Genomic DNA, 19,332 nt, shown 5'->3' with positions numbered 1-19,332 from the left:
AAGATTCACGATTTCCTCGATCAAGCTCGCACTAATTAACCAGTCATGATTATGCATCGCATGTTTTCCGCTTCATTAGCGTTGTCATTGACACGAGCTACGAGCTTCACAAACATGTGGAATTCCATCGAGCACATACGAGTGTTCGGAGCGCACCGGATTTTCAAAAAGTACGATATTTTTCCCCGACAGCTCATCAGACTTTTCTCGTGATTCAGCGGATATTTCTTCTTCGTGACAAAAGTCGTGTGTAAAACGAGTCTTTAAGCAGGGAAACGAATAAACGAAAAATAGTGAAGAATGAAATCGAGAGATGTGAGCTCCGCCCAGAGCTCGAGGATCGACCTCGATCTTCGATACGACACGGCGGTTAGTAGAGACGAAGAAGATTAAAAAATCATTTTCTTTCTCCAACATTCTTCTGTAGACGAGTCAGAGTCGTGGGGTCTCAGGAAAAGTGTTGGAAAAATTTTGGATGTGCATAAATTCTTTGAACAAATGACTTTTTTTTGACATTTTGACTTCTCGTTGGAAATTGAACTTTGGCGAAATCTCTAACGAGGAGTTCGATGGAACGTGCCGATGACCGTGTAAAAAACGCGGGAGAGATTTCCAATTCTCGGATCGTGCGTCAATAACCTTAGTCATCGCAGGCATGTCACGTACTCCGAGGAACCCTTGGGATGCCCCACAGGCGAATCGGGATGAATGAAAAGATCGTTACTTCTGTATGCTCTCGGTTTTTAAAATATTTTGTGAAATAAAAATCCAGTAAAATCGTATCCGAAAACGGCCTTAAACTTCTATTGAAGAAAATGCTAGTTTTCGAAACAAAATCATCCCAATAAAATATTTCGTTTCACAAGAAACTTCAGGGATCCAGAGTACGAAATTCATTTTCCCACTAGCCACTGTAAATCGTGACTTTTCATTAAATTCGAAAAATATATTTTTCCTTCCTTTGCTTCTCAAGTCGTTAATGCAGTGTCAAAACGAGGTTCCACGTGTTCCATGCGTCAACAAAATTTGGTGTAGTGGAAAAACTCACCATGCTAAGTAAAAAAATCTCGTCGCGGCAGCCGTTCATGTAGCTTTCACAGTTGCGAGAGAGCCAAGGTTGTGGGTCCTTGAACCCTTATATTTTATCGGGGTCGTCGAACCGTCCTATGTCTGTCTACAAGATACAATAAGTATACGATATAGGTGTGCTCGTTCATGAACATCAGCTCGATTTGCCCGATCTCTGTGCTCCACCGACGCCGCCGGGGCGGCTGCAAACTCTGGTCTCGCGAATCACCGGCTGCCATCTTGGATCGCTCTAGTTACGAGGTTGCCTTGGCGAGCGGCGACTCTTCCCAGACGTTTCTCGATCCTTCCTGCCAAGCTTTCTGCGCTATTATAACTTTTGTCGAATGCATATTTAAACGATGGAGGATTTTGAATGGCGATGGCGATTGACTTCCCAAAGTCCTGGATGCAGGGACCCCGAAGGATTCGAGATTCGGATCGTTCTCTTTCGCATTTTCTGGCTCATTTTTTCCTCTTCTCACATCCGCAATGGGTTGCAGGATGTCATGCGACGAGGTTCGTTTCTGTTTCACGGGGAAAATACGAAACACCACGGTGTGCGTGTTTCGTGTGATGAAATGTGTTTTTCACTCGAGCGAAGTCCTACGATTGTCGAAACCGTCGATGGCCCTGCGCAGTAGCAAAGAGACTAAAGAGTGAGAGTGAAACTAACGAGCTGCGAATAACTGATACGTATAAATATATAGTTGGCGAAGCAGCTTACGTGGTCTCTGACGTCAATGGGACTCGAGTTGCAACAACCGCGCGCAGTGGTAGCAGATCCGGTGAACAGGAACTCACAAAAAAGAGAAACATTGGAAAGCCATAAGATCGTCGCGTCCGGTTTCGCCGAGAAAAAATATAATGATCAGAGTAGCCGAGTTGAAAGATGATTGACGAATTATTGTACAGTGCTAAACGAATTTTTGCTTCGACGAATTCGATTCATCAATCATAAGCGAACAGATGTTACCGGGCTGCTTTTTTTGTGGATTAAATTGACGACGATAATGGGGAGCGGTGCATCGATGAACTTTTCCATTTAAAACCTTCCACAGATGAGTTAAGTCCACTTGATTCGGGTCATCCGCGTTTGATGAACGATCAAGTATCAACGGACTCTTTTTTGGCTGTCCTTTCGTCGACGTTGAAGATCCTTGATCAGCAAAAGTCCACGACTGCCTCTGGTTGCAAATGGAAATTTGAAGAAATTTCAACGAAATCCCAACAAAAAATGTTGTGGATCGAGCCTGCTCACTTGCTTGCAACCGATCTTCGTCGATGTCTTATGACGGAGCATACCTCCGTGCATCTTCATTTGTCTTCATATGCGAGTATTGTACTTTACCTCGTTCGAGTGAAAGAGAAAGGGTAAAAGTAGAGTGGAATTTTATAGTGTTACACTCGGGGGTCGGTGCGGCGTGTGTGCTGCGACCACAAGCTCGTGGCTCTATTCACGCTGGTTATCGATGGTGTGTATTCGTGATAAAAAGCAAATCGAAAGGCCTAGCTGCGGCTGTGGTCTTTCACTCGAGAGGCGCGCGTTCTTTCGCGTTCTTCCCGGGGAGAGCGGAGCGAGTATAATCGTTTGTTTCTCGTCGACCTTTGCGATGCACTACGTCAAGATGTCAGAGCACGACCCCGCCTCGAAGGAAACCGCGTGTACAGCCCGGAGTATCCACTGGGAACTCTGTAATGGGCTTACAAAGCGTAACAAACTGATGCGAGGTCAAGCACAGGACGGGCAATAAACACACGGCCAAGATAAATGGCCGGTTATATGTATATAAGCTCGTTGGCGTGGAGCACACAGCATCCCAGGGATCAAGAAATCTTCGAGCCTTCTCGTAATCTACGTCTATACGTGCATCTCTCCATGCACACACACACACACACGCACACACACACACACAAACATATTTATGCAATACGACTATTCGCGAGGATCCTCGCAGGCGAAAGTGTTTCGGTGGGCTACGGCCGCGCGATGGACGTAACCCGTCCTCCCGTCATCCGTATTTTTTCTTTTATTCTTTCCGGCGACTCGCACATACACACACACACACACACACACAAGCATCTAGCCCCCGGCGTCTCCTGGCTAAAAGGCTCTTTGACCAGTGGACGTTTCTTCGTACTCGAAGGCAAGAGAGGTACAACAGAATATCGCTGCTTACTGCCACGGTTATGGGCCATGTTAGGTTTTATGGGAGTGCAAAAGCGACGCAGAGCCTGCGCGAATGAGTTAACACCTCACCAAGATCATTTTATTTTATACCTCCGCGAGTACACGGACCTGACGTTTAGACAGAATAACATTTCACGCCCCAGCGATCTCGTTATTTTCCCCTTCGTCTAATGATGAATTTAAAGACTCGATTTCTGTTTTTCCCCCCTTTTTTTAGATGCCTCAAACCGTACCTTCGTCCGCTGGCTTCTCGTCACCCTTCGATTACAGCACCTTCCAGTTCGATCTCTCCCTACTCCCCGATGACTACGACGTCACCAGCACCCAGGACTACATCCTCAAACCCACACAAATCAAACAAGAAGCTCACTCGCCGAGACCCAACTCGCCAACCACCTACCCCAGCCCACCCTATCCCGGTGCTACCGGCGAACTCTCCCCGAACTACTCTCATGACGGCTCACCCGGATATCCGACCAGCCCTTACTACGTGCCGCAGAGTCCGCAGAGCGCACAGCTGTACAACCCCGGAAAGGAAGCGTCGAAACAACCGGTCAAGAGGGAAAAGAGCCTCGATCTCTTGGCCATTCTTCACGAATCACGGTGAGTCAACGTTCCAATTCACACTGAAAATTTGTTCTTCTTACTTGCTTGAAAGTCAAGTTTTCAATCAAGATTTCTCGAGCAAGCTCGTCGTGCACGTGGAATTTAAATGTTTTTGTTCTGCTCTACAGACTCCTGGCCGAAAGTCTTGGATACAAAGAGGACTCGACTGATTGTACGGTGCCGTGTACGCCCCCACGTACCGAGGAAGACATTTACAACAGTCTCGATACCGATTTTTTTCCCAAACGCGAAGATCCTAATCCACTGCTGAAGGAAATTCTGTTCAAAGAGGAGCCCCGCTCGATCAGTTCGTCTCAATCCTCGTCCCCCGTGCCCCAATCGAACAAGAAGAACGAAAGTTCGCCCCTCCGAGATTTGCTGTTCAGCAAAACAAACAACAGCTGCAAATCCGTGCACGCGAAGGAACCCGAAGACGAGAAGCAGAGCCTCCAAGAGGAATATGGCACGGCGCTCCTCAAAATCGAAGTTCTGGAAGACGAAGCTCGACTGAAGAACGAAACACCGATGAAAACTAAGGAAGAAGAGATCTTCGATGACGCCGCGCAGAAAAGCGATCATCAACTACTCCGAGAAGTTCTGAGGGACACGAGCTTCCAGAAAAAGTATAATCTGAGGCCCGTCGATCTCGGCAGCGTTGGCACGGGATTCGTTGAGGATATGGAGAGCAGCGAGTGCGTTGGCGATCTTGCCAGGGAGCAAATCGAGCCTGTTCTCAGTCTCGCGATTCAACAACTGCAGAAAGATTTTGACAACACGTGTGTGGCACTCGGCATCCATCCAGGTTAGAAAGTGACAAAGTTTTTCCTGCCATTTTTCAAATCATCGCTTTTATCTTAATAATAGAACATTGAGTCCTCCTCAAGGCTCGATTTCGCTTATAAAATGTTGGCTCTCCAGAGACCGGCGTAAAAATAAAAATCGCTCGTCACAGCGACCGGGCTGGTTGGTTCAACAAAATCCTCGTGAATCTTGAGACCGTTAGATCGCATGTATCCTGACCTCTAATTACTCCGCTCCTTCGATTCTTCTTAACAATTCGTATCTGGCGGTGTTCGAGATCAATTGGATGTAGCTCCGAAACCGCCGTCCCTGTAAACCCGAGAAAAGACAAGTTTGGTGCGAGCCTGTCGATCGTCCTGAGGCTATTAGTCGTCGTCGTAGTTTCTCGCTCTCACGACCGGTTTCTTCCGCGAGCAGAACAGAGCAGCGCGCGGGCACACAACAACTACATCGTATTCCGCCATTACTATATCACCGGCTCAAAGCGTTTTGCAGAGCATGACGTCACGCTCGGGAAATAAAAGTTTAACGTGCCAGCGTCCATCACTGCATTACGAAACCCATTCTCGCATTCGTATTCGCTTTGTAATAATGGCGATTGAGAACCAGGCAAGGACGATTCGAGGTTCGAAGGTCGCGCACGCGTACGCTCGGATGTTTCAATGATTGTCGAAAATTTCGTTAATTTCTCTATTTTGCTGCATCGCCGTCAATGATCTCGGTCGTTAGATTTCTTGCACTCAACACGCTCTTTCGGTTTGCATGTTCAGAACCACGCCGCTGGAGCGCAGCCGACGTTGCGGCCTGGGTCCAGTGGGCTCGAAGACAACTACACTTGCCTTCGGTGCCTTTGGAAAGTTTCAACATCGATGGTGCGACCTTGGCTAGCCTCACGGAAGACGATTTTTGTCAGCGAGCTCCACAGGTAAGTTTCTTTTTATCGTATATATAATCAAATTGACGGGTCTCGGAGCCGCGCTACATGTTTGCATACTTCTTTTACCACGACTGTCAATGACTCACGGCCCCCAATCTCTCAATGTTGCGTCGAATCTGCGTTGTTAAATTTCGACGAAACTCTCGTAACCGAGGGCAATGCTGCTCCAACGTGAAAGCCGTTTTCGTTGGAATTATTCGGAAATTCTGCATGAGGCATTTTTCATCGCGTGCAGACCTCGAATCGTAACGCAAGGGAATCTCCACATGCTTAATCGTATTTTCACCATTTTTAAGCATTAATCGAACTTATCTTGTGGTTTATGGCGAAGCGAGGAAGCAGCTACTTTAATCTATATTAATAATCATACACGTAGACACTTATGGCCCTCAGTGGCGATTGCGAAACGATCGCTCGCGATGAAGGGGGGAGGAAAGTCGGGTGAAAGTGAATTTCTTGGAAATCTACGTGCGTCGTTGCTCGTCCCAGCGCCAGAACTCGTGGGTATCTCTTTCCTCGGTGCTATGAGTACCGTAAGCTCCTCGTAAAATGCTCACGAGATCTTTATCCGGCATCTCAGGGAACACGCATTCCTTTCAACGCACTAACCATTATCGACCACGATCGGGAGTGACTGTAGAAAAATGCAATCAGCCGGCCATACGCTTCGGTTCAATAATAAATTTATGAATTTCCGTGCTAAATTCTCTGCTCTAAATTTTTCGATGCTCTTCGTCAAAACTGCTATTATTTACTCTACAAAATAATCTCGTTCGGATTATTGTCCGTAGCAGATAATGTGAACGCGAAGATTTGCAAAAATTGTAAAAATCCAAAGACTCGAAAGTACTTTAAAGCACACGGAGCTTTTGTTGAAAACTCTTGTGACGATTTTTATTTTGCAAAATTGATAAAACTGGCATTAAACTTTTAACACAATTGCCAAAGACGAATTTGAAATTGGGATTGACGAAGGTATCGAAACGACACAGTCCGGTGCAACTTTCCCTTTAAATAATATTATTAGATTGAATTTCTATAAATACAAAACGGCTAATACTCTTGGCCGAGGCTGAATATTATGATTTCGAATGGTTGTCGCGCCCCGCGATCAGTTTAGCCTCCGCTGATAATATTCTTCGATTATATTTAGTAGCAGTGGCTATTCCTGTCAAATTATTTCGGATATTAAACGCTATAAATATTTAGGGAGCTCGGTAAACGGTACCGTTTGAGAATAAAAGCGGCAAATGCGTATGTGGCGCGGTAGTTGTGCCGAGAGCCAAAATCAATAATCCATCAAAATACATCGGATATACGAGAATATCGAAAAGGCTGTGGATTTTCTCAGCAGTTCGCTCTCAGCGTGCGCAGTTTTGTAACGCGCGATTGGCCCAGACTCAAAATCCGAATTCGCCAATTTTTCAAATTTTTCTCACTTTTTTCACCGACGAATCTCATTCTTCATCCTCACAAGCCTCAATAATCTGAAAACCGCGCAAGAATGAGCGACTGAGAAGCCAGCGATGAATAACTTTTTCTCAATATTCCCACGCGCCACCTTGCTTCGTTGACGAACGCTTGAATTAATATCCAAACAAGATAAATATTTGATTTTCCCTCTCCCTCTCATCATCGTGCTACACCAACGTCGCTTCCAATCCACGTTTCCATCTCAATCAATCTCCTGCTTTTTATCCTGTAAGAATTCATGTTTAATGTTACCGAACCGTGGATGGTTTAAAAGTTAAGCAATAATTGGTAACAACCTAAGTCGAGAGAGAGTCGATGTTCCCGAGACACGTAGGGTCGTAGGTATTTTCTTCGCGAGATATTTCGTTTCGAAATAGCGATCGATGCATCGCTGCTCTTTCTCTCACTCTTTCAGCAAATACATAAGCGAATGTATATAAAAATACGTGCATGTGCGATAGATGAAACTGCGCGCCTTTCTATCTGGCGAGCTGAGCTCTTCGCGCGCTCGCTAGCGCAAACGGCGAGTGAGCTTGAGTCCTGAATCATGTGGACCGTGTCGTCACGATGCATAAAGACTCGCGAGCGCGAACATAACTGCATCTAAGGTGCGTTCGCGTTTGTTTCTTCATTCCCATACCCGTTTATTATATCTCAGTCTCTCGCTCTCCTGCTCTCCCCCGATGAGCTGCGAGCGCGAGCGAGAAAGATGGGAAAAGGTAGAATGAGCGAACAACGAAGATTTTATACCTGCGCGATGTTAGCTCGATCTTGCCTCGTTGTATCTCGCTTTTGCTGAACAGCCACTACATCGAGTTTGCTGGCTATTGCCTGAAGTAGGTCAAGCCAGGCATTGCCAAGCCGCCTGTTGCGTCGCGCCGCTTTCTCTTCTCTTCACGAAGCTCCGCTCTCTGTGTTGCTAGCTTACGCGCGTCTCGTACGAAATACTCGAGCACGACTAACACGCTACTAACATCCCGTACATGAGAATTCGACAAACACGGCGTTTTTTACGTTTCCGACGTTCCGCTTGTACTTTGTCGTTTCCTTCGATTTGACCAGTTTCTTATTTTACAAAACCGAGGATTAGTTTATCCAATTTTTCGATGTTGACGATAGGACTGCATTTCGATTGTCACGAATGCTTCAAGATTTCTTCACTTTTTGGTTTTTTCTCCATTGTTCACTATCGACGAACGGTACATTGACACAAGCAGAGAAAACGAGAAATCGCGTGCACATTTCTGGAGGGACGAAAATATTATCGGCAAGAGAGAAAAAAATAAAGTGTGTAGAATCGAGTAATTTATTTGAAAAAATAAAAAAGATTTTTCATCAAAAATGGAGTGAACGTGAACCACCCAAGAATGGTGAAGTTCGTTTTGACTGCTCGTTGGAATATCGTGTAATTTAGTGTTCTCGAATTATCCATTTTTGAATCATTCATTTGAAAGATTGGAGAACACGGAAATTCATTTTTCGCTATGATGGAAAAATGAACATTTTTCAACTTTGACGATTCATTGACCGCGTGGGAATTCGTTATTTTTTCCAGCTCCATTACTAAAAGCACTTTTTGTAAATATTCAACACTTGGAAAAGTATCACTAGAAAATTCTTGAATTCAGCATCTTTATAACGTTTATAATCTTACATAATAATAATAGAAGTCGAAAAAATTGTGGCATTCGGTTGTCAACGATTCATTTGATCAAATACAATATTTTGGGTGAGAAAATAAATGTTGGATGCTAACAAGAGCGAACCTTGGAACATGTTTTAGTGCGGGAGTATGTTGCACGCTCAGCTCGAAATCTGGAAGGCTGCGGTCGAAGAATCACCGCGAAACACATTGGCCGCCTGTTGGAGCCCTACGAGCGTCGTAGGGCCTCAGAGTAACGGAAATCCCAGCCCATCATCGTCCCTGACAAGTCCTGGACCTGAGAGTATCAAAGGTTCACCATGCGCCATGGATTATTCCGATGGTGAGTTTCGGCTTGAATGAAAAGCAGCGGATTTTGTATCGGCTATTAATTTCTCTCGTGAAATGCAACTGGAAATTCAATTTTTTTCATTAATTTTGTGTAATCTACGTTTGCTTGAACGCGAGAAGAACGAAATTCCAAGAAACGGGCATCTAATAATTCTTCGTTTCTCTCCATCCATTTGTTTAATTTTAAACTCGCGAGCCTTATCTGAATAACTCACGGTCTCGTGTTGGCTCTGTTGCAGACGAGGATGAAGAGGCTACCACGGCAACGAGTACCAATGGAACAGGCAAAATGAGAAACGGTGGTTCTCACATTCATCTGTGGCAATTTCTCAAGGAACTTCTTCAGAGTCCGGGGCTCCACGGCTCGTGCATCCGCTGGCTCGATCGTACCAAGGGTGTTTTCAAGATCGAAGATTCTGTGAGAGTCGCGAAATTGTGGGGTAAACGAAAAAACCGTCCGGCAATGAATTACGACAAGCTCAGTCGGAGCATCAGACAATACTACAAAAAAGGTATAATGAAGAAAACAGAACGAAGCCAGAGGTTAGTTTATCAGTTCTGTCATCCGTATTGCCTTTAAAAACAAAAAAAAAGTGCATTCTGTTGGGAGTTCGTTCGAAATTTAACGATCCGATAATCCCACGTGGCCACGTCTTAATAATTCCGATATTATTTGGATTATCGGATCGCTGAATCTCGATCAAGCAAAACAATTTAAACCACCAACGACAATCAGAATTTCCGACTCTTTCCCGAACGGGAAAGATGCAACTCGGAGAGAACGAGAGAAAAAAAATGCGTGTCGATTGTTCGAGCGTGTCTGTTGTACCTTTTTTGTGTCTCGAGTGAAAGAATCGATCGAATGAATGTCTCGTTTGCACGTATTTTTTTTTTTATTCCTGTTGTTGTTGTGAACGTCGCCAAAAACATATTATAATCCAGCGTCTTTTCATTATTTAAATTATAATGAAAATTCACGCTCGGTTGATTCAAGTACGCCCATGTGGGCGACTATCTATTATTATCACTATTGTATTATTTTATTATTTTAATCACTAACATTTCGAGATATATTCGTATTTTTTACGGTATTTTTAATCGATTGCTGTACATGATTTTCTCTATCATTCTAAAGTATTTGATCGATTTATTCGGTGGTCAATTGAGAAATTTGGGAGGTACGTCCCAAGTTTCTAGTTGGCATAATTTTAATTAAATTACTTTTTCGTTGTTTTTTTTTTTTTTATTATTTTATTTTATTTTATTTTTTTTTTTTCATTCGCGTTTTATTTCTGCAGTCACGATAATATTCGTTTTGTAAAACATTTCGTGATTCGTAAGGCTTTTCTTACGATTGCTTGCTGGTCTCTGATGCCCGCTTCATGGATCAGTCAACACGAAAAAATGTCATTTTCTTAAAATGTTATTTCGAGCGACTGATCATGTGGCGCAGTAATTTTAGCGCACGGAACTCTTCGTTGCTGCTCGTTACTGATCCATCGATTCTCTCGATTCACTGAATTCACCAACAACATCCGAATAATCGACTCGAATGTGGAATCGCTTCGGAAAACAACTGTGCAGGTTCGTTTTCTCAGAGAATTGGTGGATCCCTTCCCGCGTCTTTGAAGCGTCCTGGGCATCAGATTCTGGTGATTTTGGTCCCATATATCTATGATATATTAAACATTGTATGTTCCATGAACGATTAGAGATTAAGGATTTAATTAGAATAAGCGAAAAAGGCTCACGTGAGCCACTCGTAAAATTATTATGTCGATGTACGCATCGATCATTCGTCTAAATATTCATGAAATGAAAAAGAGAAAAAAGAAAAGAAAAGAAAAAAGAAACACAATATTTATTTAAAAGTACGATTTATTTATAGTTTGTTTGTTTTTTTTTTTTCTTATTAATTGGGATAAAGGCGGTGATTCTGTTATGCGCAATGGTTCTTTGTTTGGGATTTGGGTAAATCGAGTCTATACGGTTAAGTTATTGTTTCATCATTTAGTTTAAGCACATGTTTTTCTACGCTGTAATAATATATTTCTCTTAATGATACGCCCAGATGATATTATTAGGTCGATTACCATTACGCGCTCAAGAAATAATCGATTATGGTATGTTTATATGATGAAACACAGGCGAATATAAGGCTGCACCGCATCGTCTGCAACGCCGGAACCCTCTTCGTCCGTGATACACGATAAGCCTCCAATCACGCTCATAAAATGTCGAATGCCTTCCTCCCATCGAAACGTTTGTACGGCCGTTTTTGCTAAAGGTCACTCCCCCTCCTATACCTGGGCAGGTCTAAATTTATAACCTCAAAAAACAGCAAGAACAAACGACAAAAATTTCTATACACTCACGCTTTTGTACAGATATGTTTCTGTCGTATTCAGGCAGTCGCTCAAATATTGTAAAGAATGTCGATCGCTGGCATCGATCAAAATGATATTTTTATACGTGCAATTATACAGTGAAATAAAGAGCTTGAAAGTACTATTCTAAATCCAGTATCGTTAAAAAAATAAAAATAAAATAAAATAAAAAGAAATAAAAAAAAAGAATGGAACGGAGTATAAAAATATAATTGTGAAACACTTTATAGGCAACTTAGATTGCACATCGTATCGAACCGAAGGCTACGAAAAGGTCAGTACTTCGGGGTAACAAAAGAGATAGGGAGAACCAAGGTACCTTCTCATCTACAACGTTTGCCTCGAAGATTTTGCTCACCCGATCCCGAGAGTTTACATAATGGGGTCGTAAAGTATATGGTTCAGTACGGGGGTGTGGATCCTTCGATACGATACGTACGAGTCGAACGTACCTGAGGTATATCTAGGAGGAATTCCACTTCGAGGCGACCGTTTCATTTATCGATGTCAACGAAAATTCATCATTATTTTTGTAAACTCATTTTCTACCAGACTTCAGTAAATTTTGGTTGATTTAACAAAACTGAGCTGAGGGCACTTCACGATAAATCCACTGCTAAATATTTTGTGTTGATTCGATTTCATTGAAAAAACCCGCTCGGAGAAGCTTCGTCTCCGCATTTTTGAATTTTTCCAAAATTTGTGTCTTCTCCTTGAAATCATTCTAATTCAACGCAAACTTGATGCCCCCCTTTTTTGAAAAACTGATAAACATCGAATTTTGGGGGAAAACAAATTTTCAAAGCTGGCTGGATAAAAACTTGGAAATTAATGAAAAAATCAATGAATCGTGGAATACGGTAACCTCACTGAAATCGGAGAACTCGAGGGCATGACTCGAGTGAATTTGGTGCGTGGAATGCTCTCCTCGCACTCAGCAATTATAATTTCTCGAATCGAATGGTAATCGAGGAGAAGTCGCAATACTCAAATGAAGTTGTTATATTAAATAGTATACGTATAATCAACGGTGGTGTCGACGACTTGAAATAAATATTGGCGTACAGAGTCGATAACTAGAATGTGAGCAAATATATTTGAAGTAACAATATTCGACTATGGCGAACGAGTTGGGTTCTTATGAACATGCAGCAGTATCGGGCCAGGGTGTGGGATACAAAGAGTAGAGCAGAACGTGAGATCGACGAAAAGAAGTTTGTGTATGAGTGTGTGGCTCAGAGTCTGTTTCTGATTCGATCCGAACGATAAATATCGTAAAGCGTACACGATTTCTGAACAACGTAAATTTCGCTCTCTTATGATGAAACATTGTTCATTTGCAGCATCACACGTGTACCCTGAAGAATATATAAGAACGTTTTATAGATACATGAAACATCATAAATAACACACGTGCACATACGTACAGCACACATTTGAAATTTTATACTTTACAGTTACACGAGGTATACAATATATTCGAACATTTATAAGTTTCACTGAGCAAAAACACATTTAATCGTTTCTACAAAGAACGCTGTATAATTATCCGTTAGCATGAGCGCAGCGTACAGTTTTTTTGCATAATCGAACGATTCATTACAATAAATGATGAAATTAAAAAATAACAGCGATGAGAACGATTTAATCATCAAAACATATTCTCGAGGCTTCAAGTTTTACTAGATTTTCGATTGGATATGAAAAATTGGGTCGAAGGAATGAGCTCTTCTTCGATCATAATTTTTCTTATTTTATCGATTCATCTTTCAATAGTCGATTGCAATTAACTTTGATGCATGGTGCCCTGCGAATTGTCGTCAATATTTTGTCAAAAAATATTTTTTCCTCGTATCTTTACGAAATTTTGGTACGTACATGTATAATTCTTTGGTATTGATTGTAATCGATGATATTATTAATTTAATCACATGTATTAGTATTTTTTATGCACTATCGTATACGAATAATGAGATTATATATATTTTATTATAAGGATATTATTGTTTGTTGCTGTTGGAACGTTCGGCGGCTGTATTCACTAACACATCCCGTTCGATGAACGAAAATTGCATTAAATTTGAATATTTTAAAAACTATCTACCACTTGTGCATTATTTTCATTTTTTCCTTTCCTCATCCGTCTAGGCGCCGGTGAGTATCGACTATTTGAAGAAGACTATCTGAAGAAATGATAAAAACTTTGGAAATGGAGATTTTTTGAGCATTCGATTGAGTCACAAAATCGAAAATCACTTTTGGAATGGGAAAAAAGCAGCAATGAAATGGTCGACGTAACATTCGAAGACATTTTTCGATTCGAAATCTCAACTTTTCTTTCACACCTTATAGTAAAATAATTGAAAACTGATGCAAACATCGAATTTTCTCAATCGTCTTAATCGTTTTCTCGTACAGATTGATTCATCGTACATTATTCGATCGTTGTCGAAGTTGAGGGTGCACCAATGAAATTGATTCAACTCGTGGCGAGTCCAGTTCTGAAAGATCATGAGTTAGAAGATTTTTTTCATTTTGATTCGACTCTCTACAAGCCCTATCAACGAATAATGATCAAAATCATTGAAATTTTCTGGGTCTCGATTCTTCGGAATGAGTGGTAAAGGTGTTACGACGAAATCTCCGAAGCGACGAAAGCAAGTATTGTCGAATGAGTTAGTGGGATATGCGAGACTCTCGAGCAGGGGAAAGTGCCCCGAAAGAGGCTGTGTGTGCTGGCTCGCTGGTTTTTGCAACTGATCTAATCGCTGAGTTCCAAGCAGCCTGTGATTCATACGGTTAGACCACGCAATCACGATTTGCACGTGGGGCCTTAGTGCATTTTGCACAAATTATTTTTATACTCAGTTGTTTTTTCTCTTTTCATCGGTCTCCGTTCACCGCGACGAAAATTTATCGCGAGTACTACATCAAAATACTCGAGCAACACCACCTGCATGAGTACAATTACTGCAACCTTTACGTAATCTCTGCTTACCTTTTTTCAATCCTTCAATGTACGCCGACTAATTTATTAGTGGCATTAAAATTTACGGTGATTTCTCAGAACGTAATATTCAGATGAAAAATCTTTCAATGAATTCGCGAGAACACAAATTCAAAATATTTTCGCCTTCGTTACAGTTGTTTTTATATTCGTTTTATCGACCAGAATTCCTAATCGAAACTCGTAGAAAAGTGTTGTGATAAAAATCACGGAGTTTTTATTCCCAAAATATAGTAACTTTTGCTCAAAACTCAAAATTCAAACGTTCGAAATTTTTCGCAAAAAGTTCTGTGGTGCCCTCGAGATTCCATGATTTTTCAATGTCTTTAAAGTAGTTCGGTTGTTCCATGACTAGTCAAGTTTGCAACTACTCTATGTTAATTCATTTCAAGTCTAAATTATTAATAAAATTAATAAACATTCACATTGAGAATATTTTTATCATAAGAATGTAATAAAATGCATGAAAATATCACAAAAAATAAAATTTATTTTTCAACTTGACTAGTTTTGTTAATGACTGAGTCGATACCAGTGACACTTGAAATACACATAACCTAGGGAACATTTTTATCGTGCGAAAGAAAGTTTATGTCGGTGTCATGGCACCGAGAAAAAGAAATTGTTAATTCATTATAAAAAAAATCGAAGCTATTAGACGAATGAAAGCACGTGAGTCAGTCTCAAAAATAAATTTGATGAGATTTCCGCGATTTCCGAATTTGCCCGAGCTTCAATCGGTTGTTACCAACAGTCCAACGTAACGACTGACACCCGCTTTCGACACGTCAAAAATTGAAGTTTTTTTAGGTTTTCTTTCTTAAAAGCCCCGTAATGTTTTTTTTAAAGAAACGGAATCTGTGATGAATTTTCTTCATGATACAAACTGTTCCGAAGCTCGAACACCGCACAATTTTTTCCCAATTAATATTATTGTGAGTTCTCTCATAGGGGGTACCGTGTTAAAGACTCAAAATTGCAAATGAAATAATTCAAAATTTTGCCCCGTAAGAGGCCCCGGAATTGTGTTTATCAGGGGGTCTTAAACTGTCATTTACAGCAAAGAAAAGTAGTGGAATGATAATCTCTCTTCGAGTTCCTTTTCCTTGGTCATTCTATCAAGAATCACGTGACAAAATTCTCTTGAACAATCGTACGCTAGTGGTGCACGCAGTTTGAGAAACGCATTCAGAAACGGCTCGATAAAGGTTCGAGGAGCTCTATTTTATTTTCGCCAAAAGACGATGAGATAAGTGCCTCGTGGTAACAAGAATATGCATGAAGAGAGAAAGAAAGAGAGTAAATTATATTATTAGAGATATACCCACATGGGTATGGGAGGAGGAAGAGAGCTTTGTCGGAGAAGTTTGCGGTTGAGTAGCGAACATGAAGATTCATCCGAGAGTTTGCCGGACGAGTTGCATGATCGGGGCGCGAGTTGTGGGCGTCTCTCACCTGATTTACGACCTCTTAATCGGACAATTAATCTAACACCTTGTTGCAACAACACCTCGACCGTGAAGCGACTGCGGCAAAGGCTTTCAGAGAAGGAGATGGAGAAAAAAGGAGGCAGAGAGTCTCGAAAAAGTACGAAGCAACCGAAAAAAAAATCGACGCTTGTAAAGATCGTTTGGACTCGCTCAAGTTAAAATGAGAGCCGAGCTGAAGACCGGATCGATTATAATATTACATTATATATGTACCTCAGGTGTTCGTTTCATCGGATAACCGTGATCCTACATTACACGGATAATTCATACGGACAATGAGCTTTTAGCTGTTGCTGCGATCCGCTCAGGCTCAACACACGTTCTCAAACATTTGCACCGAACCTGAAACTCCAACGAAAAGCCCGTCTATTTTCTTCTGATGCACGGTTGGATTATCAAGTCTATGAGGAGTGGGGGCTGTTGTACCGTACAATCTCGGGAGCCTAGAAACTTGATATGGGGGAAGGAAAACTGAGAAAGAGAATAACAAAAGTCACAACGAGATTGGCGATAGCAGACGTTAAATGAAGATCCCAGTCGTTCCAACCTCAAGTTTCCCAACAAAAAACTCGTTTTTTACATCACAATTTGACAACAAAATCAATGGGCCCGAGAACCCAGTCATTTGGGAAGTAGAATAAAGAGAATGACCTTGAAGTTGAGAGACAGAGCGAGCAGAATCAGCCAGGGGAAAAATAATGGAGAAAAATATCCAGGAAAATGTCCAGAAAGATCCAGGAGCTGTGGAACATGGGAATAAACATCAAAAACCATTGAAAAATTCAGCAGCGACCCTGAAAAAGCGACAACACATTCGAAGGTTAACCAGCTACGATTAAATTACCAGGAGCCTCAATTAAATTGTTGGTTAACGCTGGAGGCTTTAGCGTATGCTACATATCGGTGTATTTTTATAGCCTGATTCGAGATTATGATACACACTGTATTTGTCCACTGAAATACACGTGTAAACTGTTCCTCCCGTATTCACTTAGCCGTAGCAATATCTGTCGAGCTCCAATTCGAAGAGCCACAGCCGTGGATTCCCCTCCAAAAAAAAAAGCAAGCGAGTTACCAGGATTTTCACGATTTCTGCATGTGCGTATCCTCAACAAAGATGACTGGATTTCGAATCGCTCAACTTTCCAAACCTCCAAATATTCCCAAACACTTTTCATCCACTCGCCAGACTCCCCTTCCGAAAACCAAGCTCTTCTTCCCAAAGAACATCGAAAGCAATCGAATGTTTTTTAAGCCCTTCAAATATGATTGATGAACCATCGTCAGCTGGCCCCAAAGTCCAGCTAATCGCCCTTTCAACAGAAATATTCGCAAGATCTGCCAGCTGACCAATAATAATCACACAGAAATAAACAAAAGTAACACGACGGTGTAAAGAAAATAACAATAATTCGCAGCGTCGCGACTAAATACTGGAAGTAAAAAGCTGCATACAGAGACACAGGAAAAAGGCTCGGTGGTTAAGGCAATAACACGGTGGCAAAGAGTATTGTCTCGACTCGAAAGGAGGCATATACCCCTTCGCACTATTGGATACACTCAGCTATAGCGAGTATTATAAGAAGAATCGCGCGTGCTCGGCTGTTTGACCAAGGACAACAACATTCTCCGTGAAACTAATTGCCTGGTAAATATATAGTACTCGTAGGTGTGCACACACATATCTATCTATAGAGAACTGAGAATTTATTGCTGGCTTGTGAGACAAGGAGTCGATGCGGGCGAGGAACGACAAACTGTGAGAGAGCGAGAAAACGAGAGAAAAGGAAAGTTTGCGCGGGCTGCTAGCGCGGGCGCTAGCAGCCCGATCGACATGTGTGTACAATGATTATCAATAATAGCGTATATAAGCGCATTGCGAGCTTATGATTTTAATGCTTCCATTATCCAACATTATTCGTAAAGTATACTCAAACATTGACGAATTAACATTTAGTGTCTGTTCTTCGGAAGAGCAATAAATAAGGCTGCTGTAACTCGTAAATACCGTTAACTCCTGAGAGTCGCATTATTTAACGTCACTTCTTGATTAATGCTTGACTTCGATATCAAAGAATGTCGCTTAACCTAAGAAAATATTCATAAGAAAATAATTATTGTTGGTACTTTTTGATATTAGTTTTTCGCTGTTCGTTATAATCTTTTGTTCCGTTTGTTTAATGAATGTATAGATTTTTTTTGGGATATCTGAATATGATAACGATCGTTTGGTATCGGAGAACGGGGTGGATACTCAGGAAAATGATGAGATTAAATACCGCCAGGGAACTACGAGGAAGCGACATTTGAAGGCCTTCTAGTCTATCAACGTTACTTCGACATTTGTGTTTCTCTTTTTAAGGTAGCTCCTGCACGAAAGGATTTTCTTTTAAAAGTCTTGAAATTTACACAGAGTTTAAATGCACAGTCGACTGACACGCATTTCAAATTTTAAACGTCTTATTCATTATTTAGATAAAGGTGTTTAAATGTGAAGAAAAATACACAGGGATATAGGGACCATGCGTAAAAAATCGTTTATCATTCCATATAACGAATGAACGCTTACGAAGTTTATGAATAACGTACACGGAGAGACTTTTATAGCAAAAATTACTATGTTTTTATAGTAACGTCGGACTACCTCAATATTATAATAATAATCGCTACAGAGTGTGTCAAATAATGCAAAAGTTTGGGGAACCATTACCACAGTTCATGGTAAATAACGCGCTGTACTACATCAAAAATGAACACCGAACGAATTTTGATCAAAAACATAGTAAATGATTTGATATGAAAATTTAGGAGATGACATAGCAGTCGTTTCTCTGTGCTATACGAAAAATTGTATAGTTTCGTATTTTCCCTTTTACCGCACTGAGTTTTGCTCAATAACATAGCAAAATTCATGCGCCCACCGATTATATGAGGCGTTGCGAGTATAAACATGAAAATTAACCGGTGGCATATAGTAAAATTTCAAGCAATTTGTCCAGTCCAATTCACCAATTTTTAACATTTCACCAAAGACACGAGTGGCATTCGGATATCGATACATCGTTCGATGTAAGAATGTCGCAGATCTAAATTTTGCCTCTCGTACATAGTAAAATTTGAGAGAACTGTTCTCGGCATCAAAATTACTATGCACTTTGGTGAAGTGTAATAGAATGGCGATATAGAACAGCGCTGCTATAAAACATAGCAAATTTTTCTAGCAAATTTATCCGAAATATTCGTATAAAAATCTCTTCGTGTATACACAATAACAATGAAGTATAAAGGAAGGTCTGGGAAAAAATTCCAGACGATTAAAGATGTATTAGGTTAAAGATTGGAACGAAATTGGTAAAATCGTAACCTCACATTTGCTTATTTC

The 19,332-nt window shown here is 41.2% G+C and overlaps 1 protein-coding gene across 1 annotated transcript in view; it reads left to right on the top strand.

The window, feature by feature from the left end:
• Positions 1-13,552, top strand: part of Ets98B (DNA-binding protein Ets98B) — a 37,918-nt gene extending 24,366 nt beyond the window's left edge. Inside the window, exons 2-6 of the mRNA XM_043425994.1 lie at positions 3,474-3,859; positions 3,991-4,664; positions 5,434-5,588; positions 8,857-9,058; positions 9,306-13,552. Of these exons, the coding sequence (XP_043281929.1) occupies positions 3,474-3,859; positions 3,991-4,664; positions 5,434-5,588; positions 8,857-9,058; positions 9,306-9,646 (1,758 nt within the window). The 3' untranslated portion in view covers positions 9,647-13,552. The remainder of the gene's footprint in view (positions 1-3,473; positions 3,860-3,990; positions 4,665-5,433; positions 5,589-8,856; positions 9,059-9,305) is intronic.
• The last annotated feature ends 5,780 nt before the right edge of the window (positions 13,553-19,332 follow it).

Source organism: Venturia canescens, chromosome 1, assembly GCF_019457755.1.
Source record: "Venturia canescens isolate UGA chromosome 1, ASM1945775v1, whole genome shotgun sequence".
Lineage (NCBI taxonomy): Eukaryota > Metazoa > Arthropoda > Insecta > Hymenoptera > Ichneumonidae > Venturia > Venturia canescens.
The sequence above is the reverse complement of the archived record's forward strand: the minus strand, read 5'-3'. Positions and strand labels throughout refer to the sequence as shown.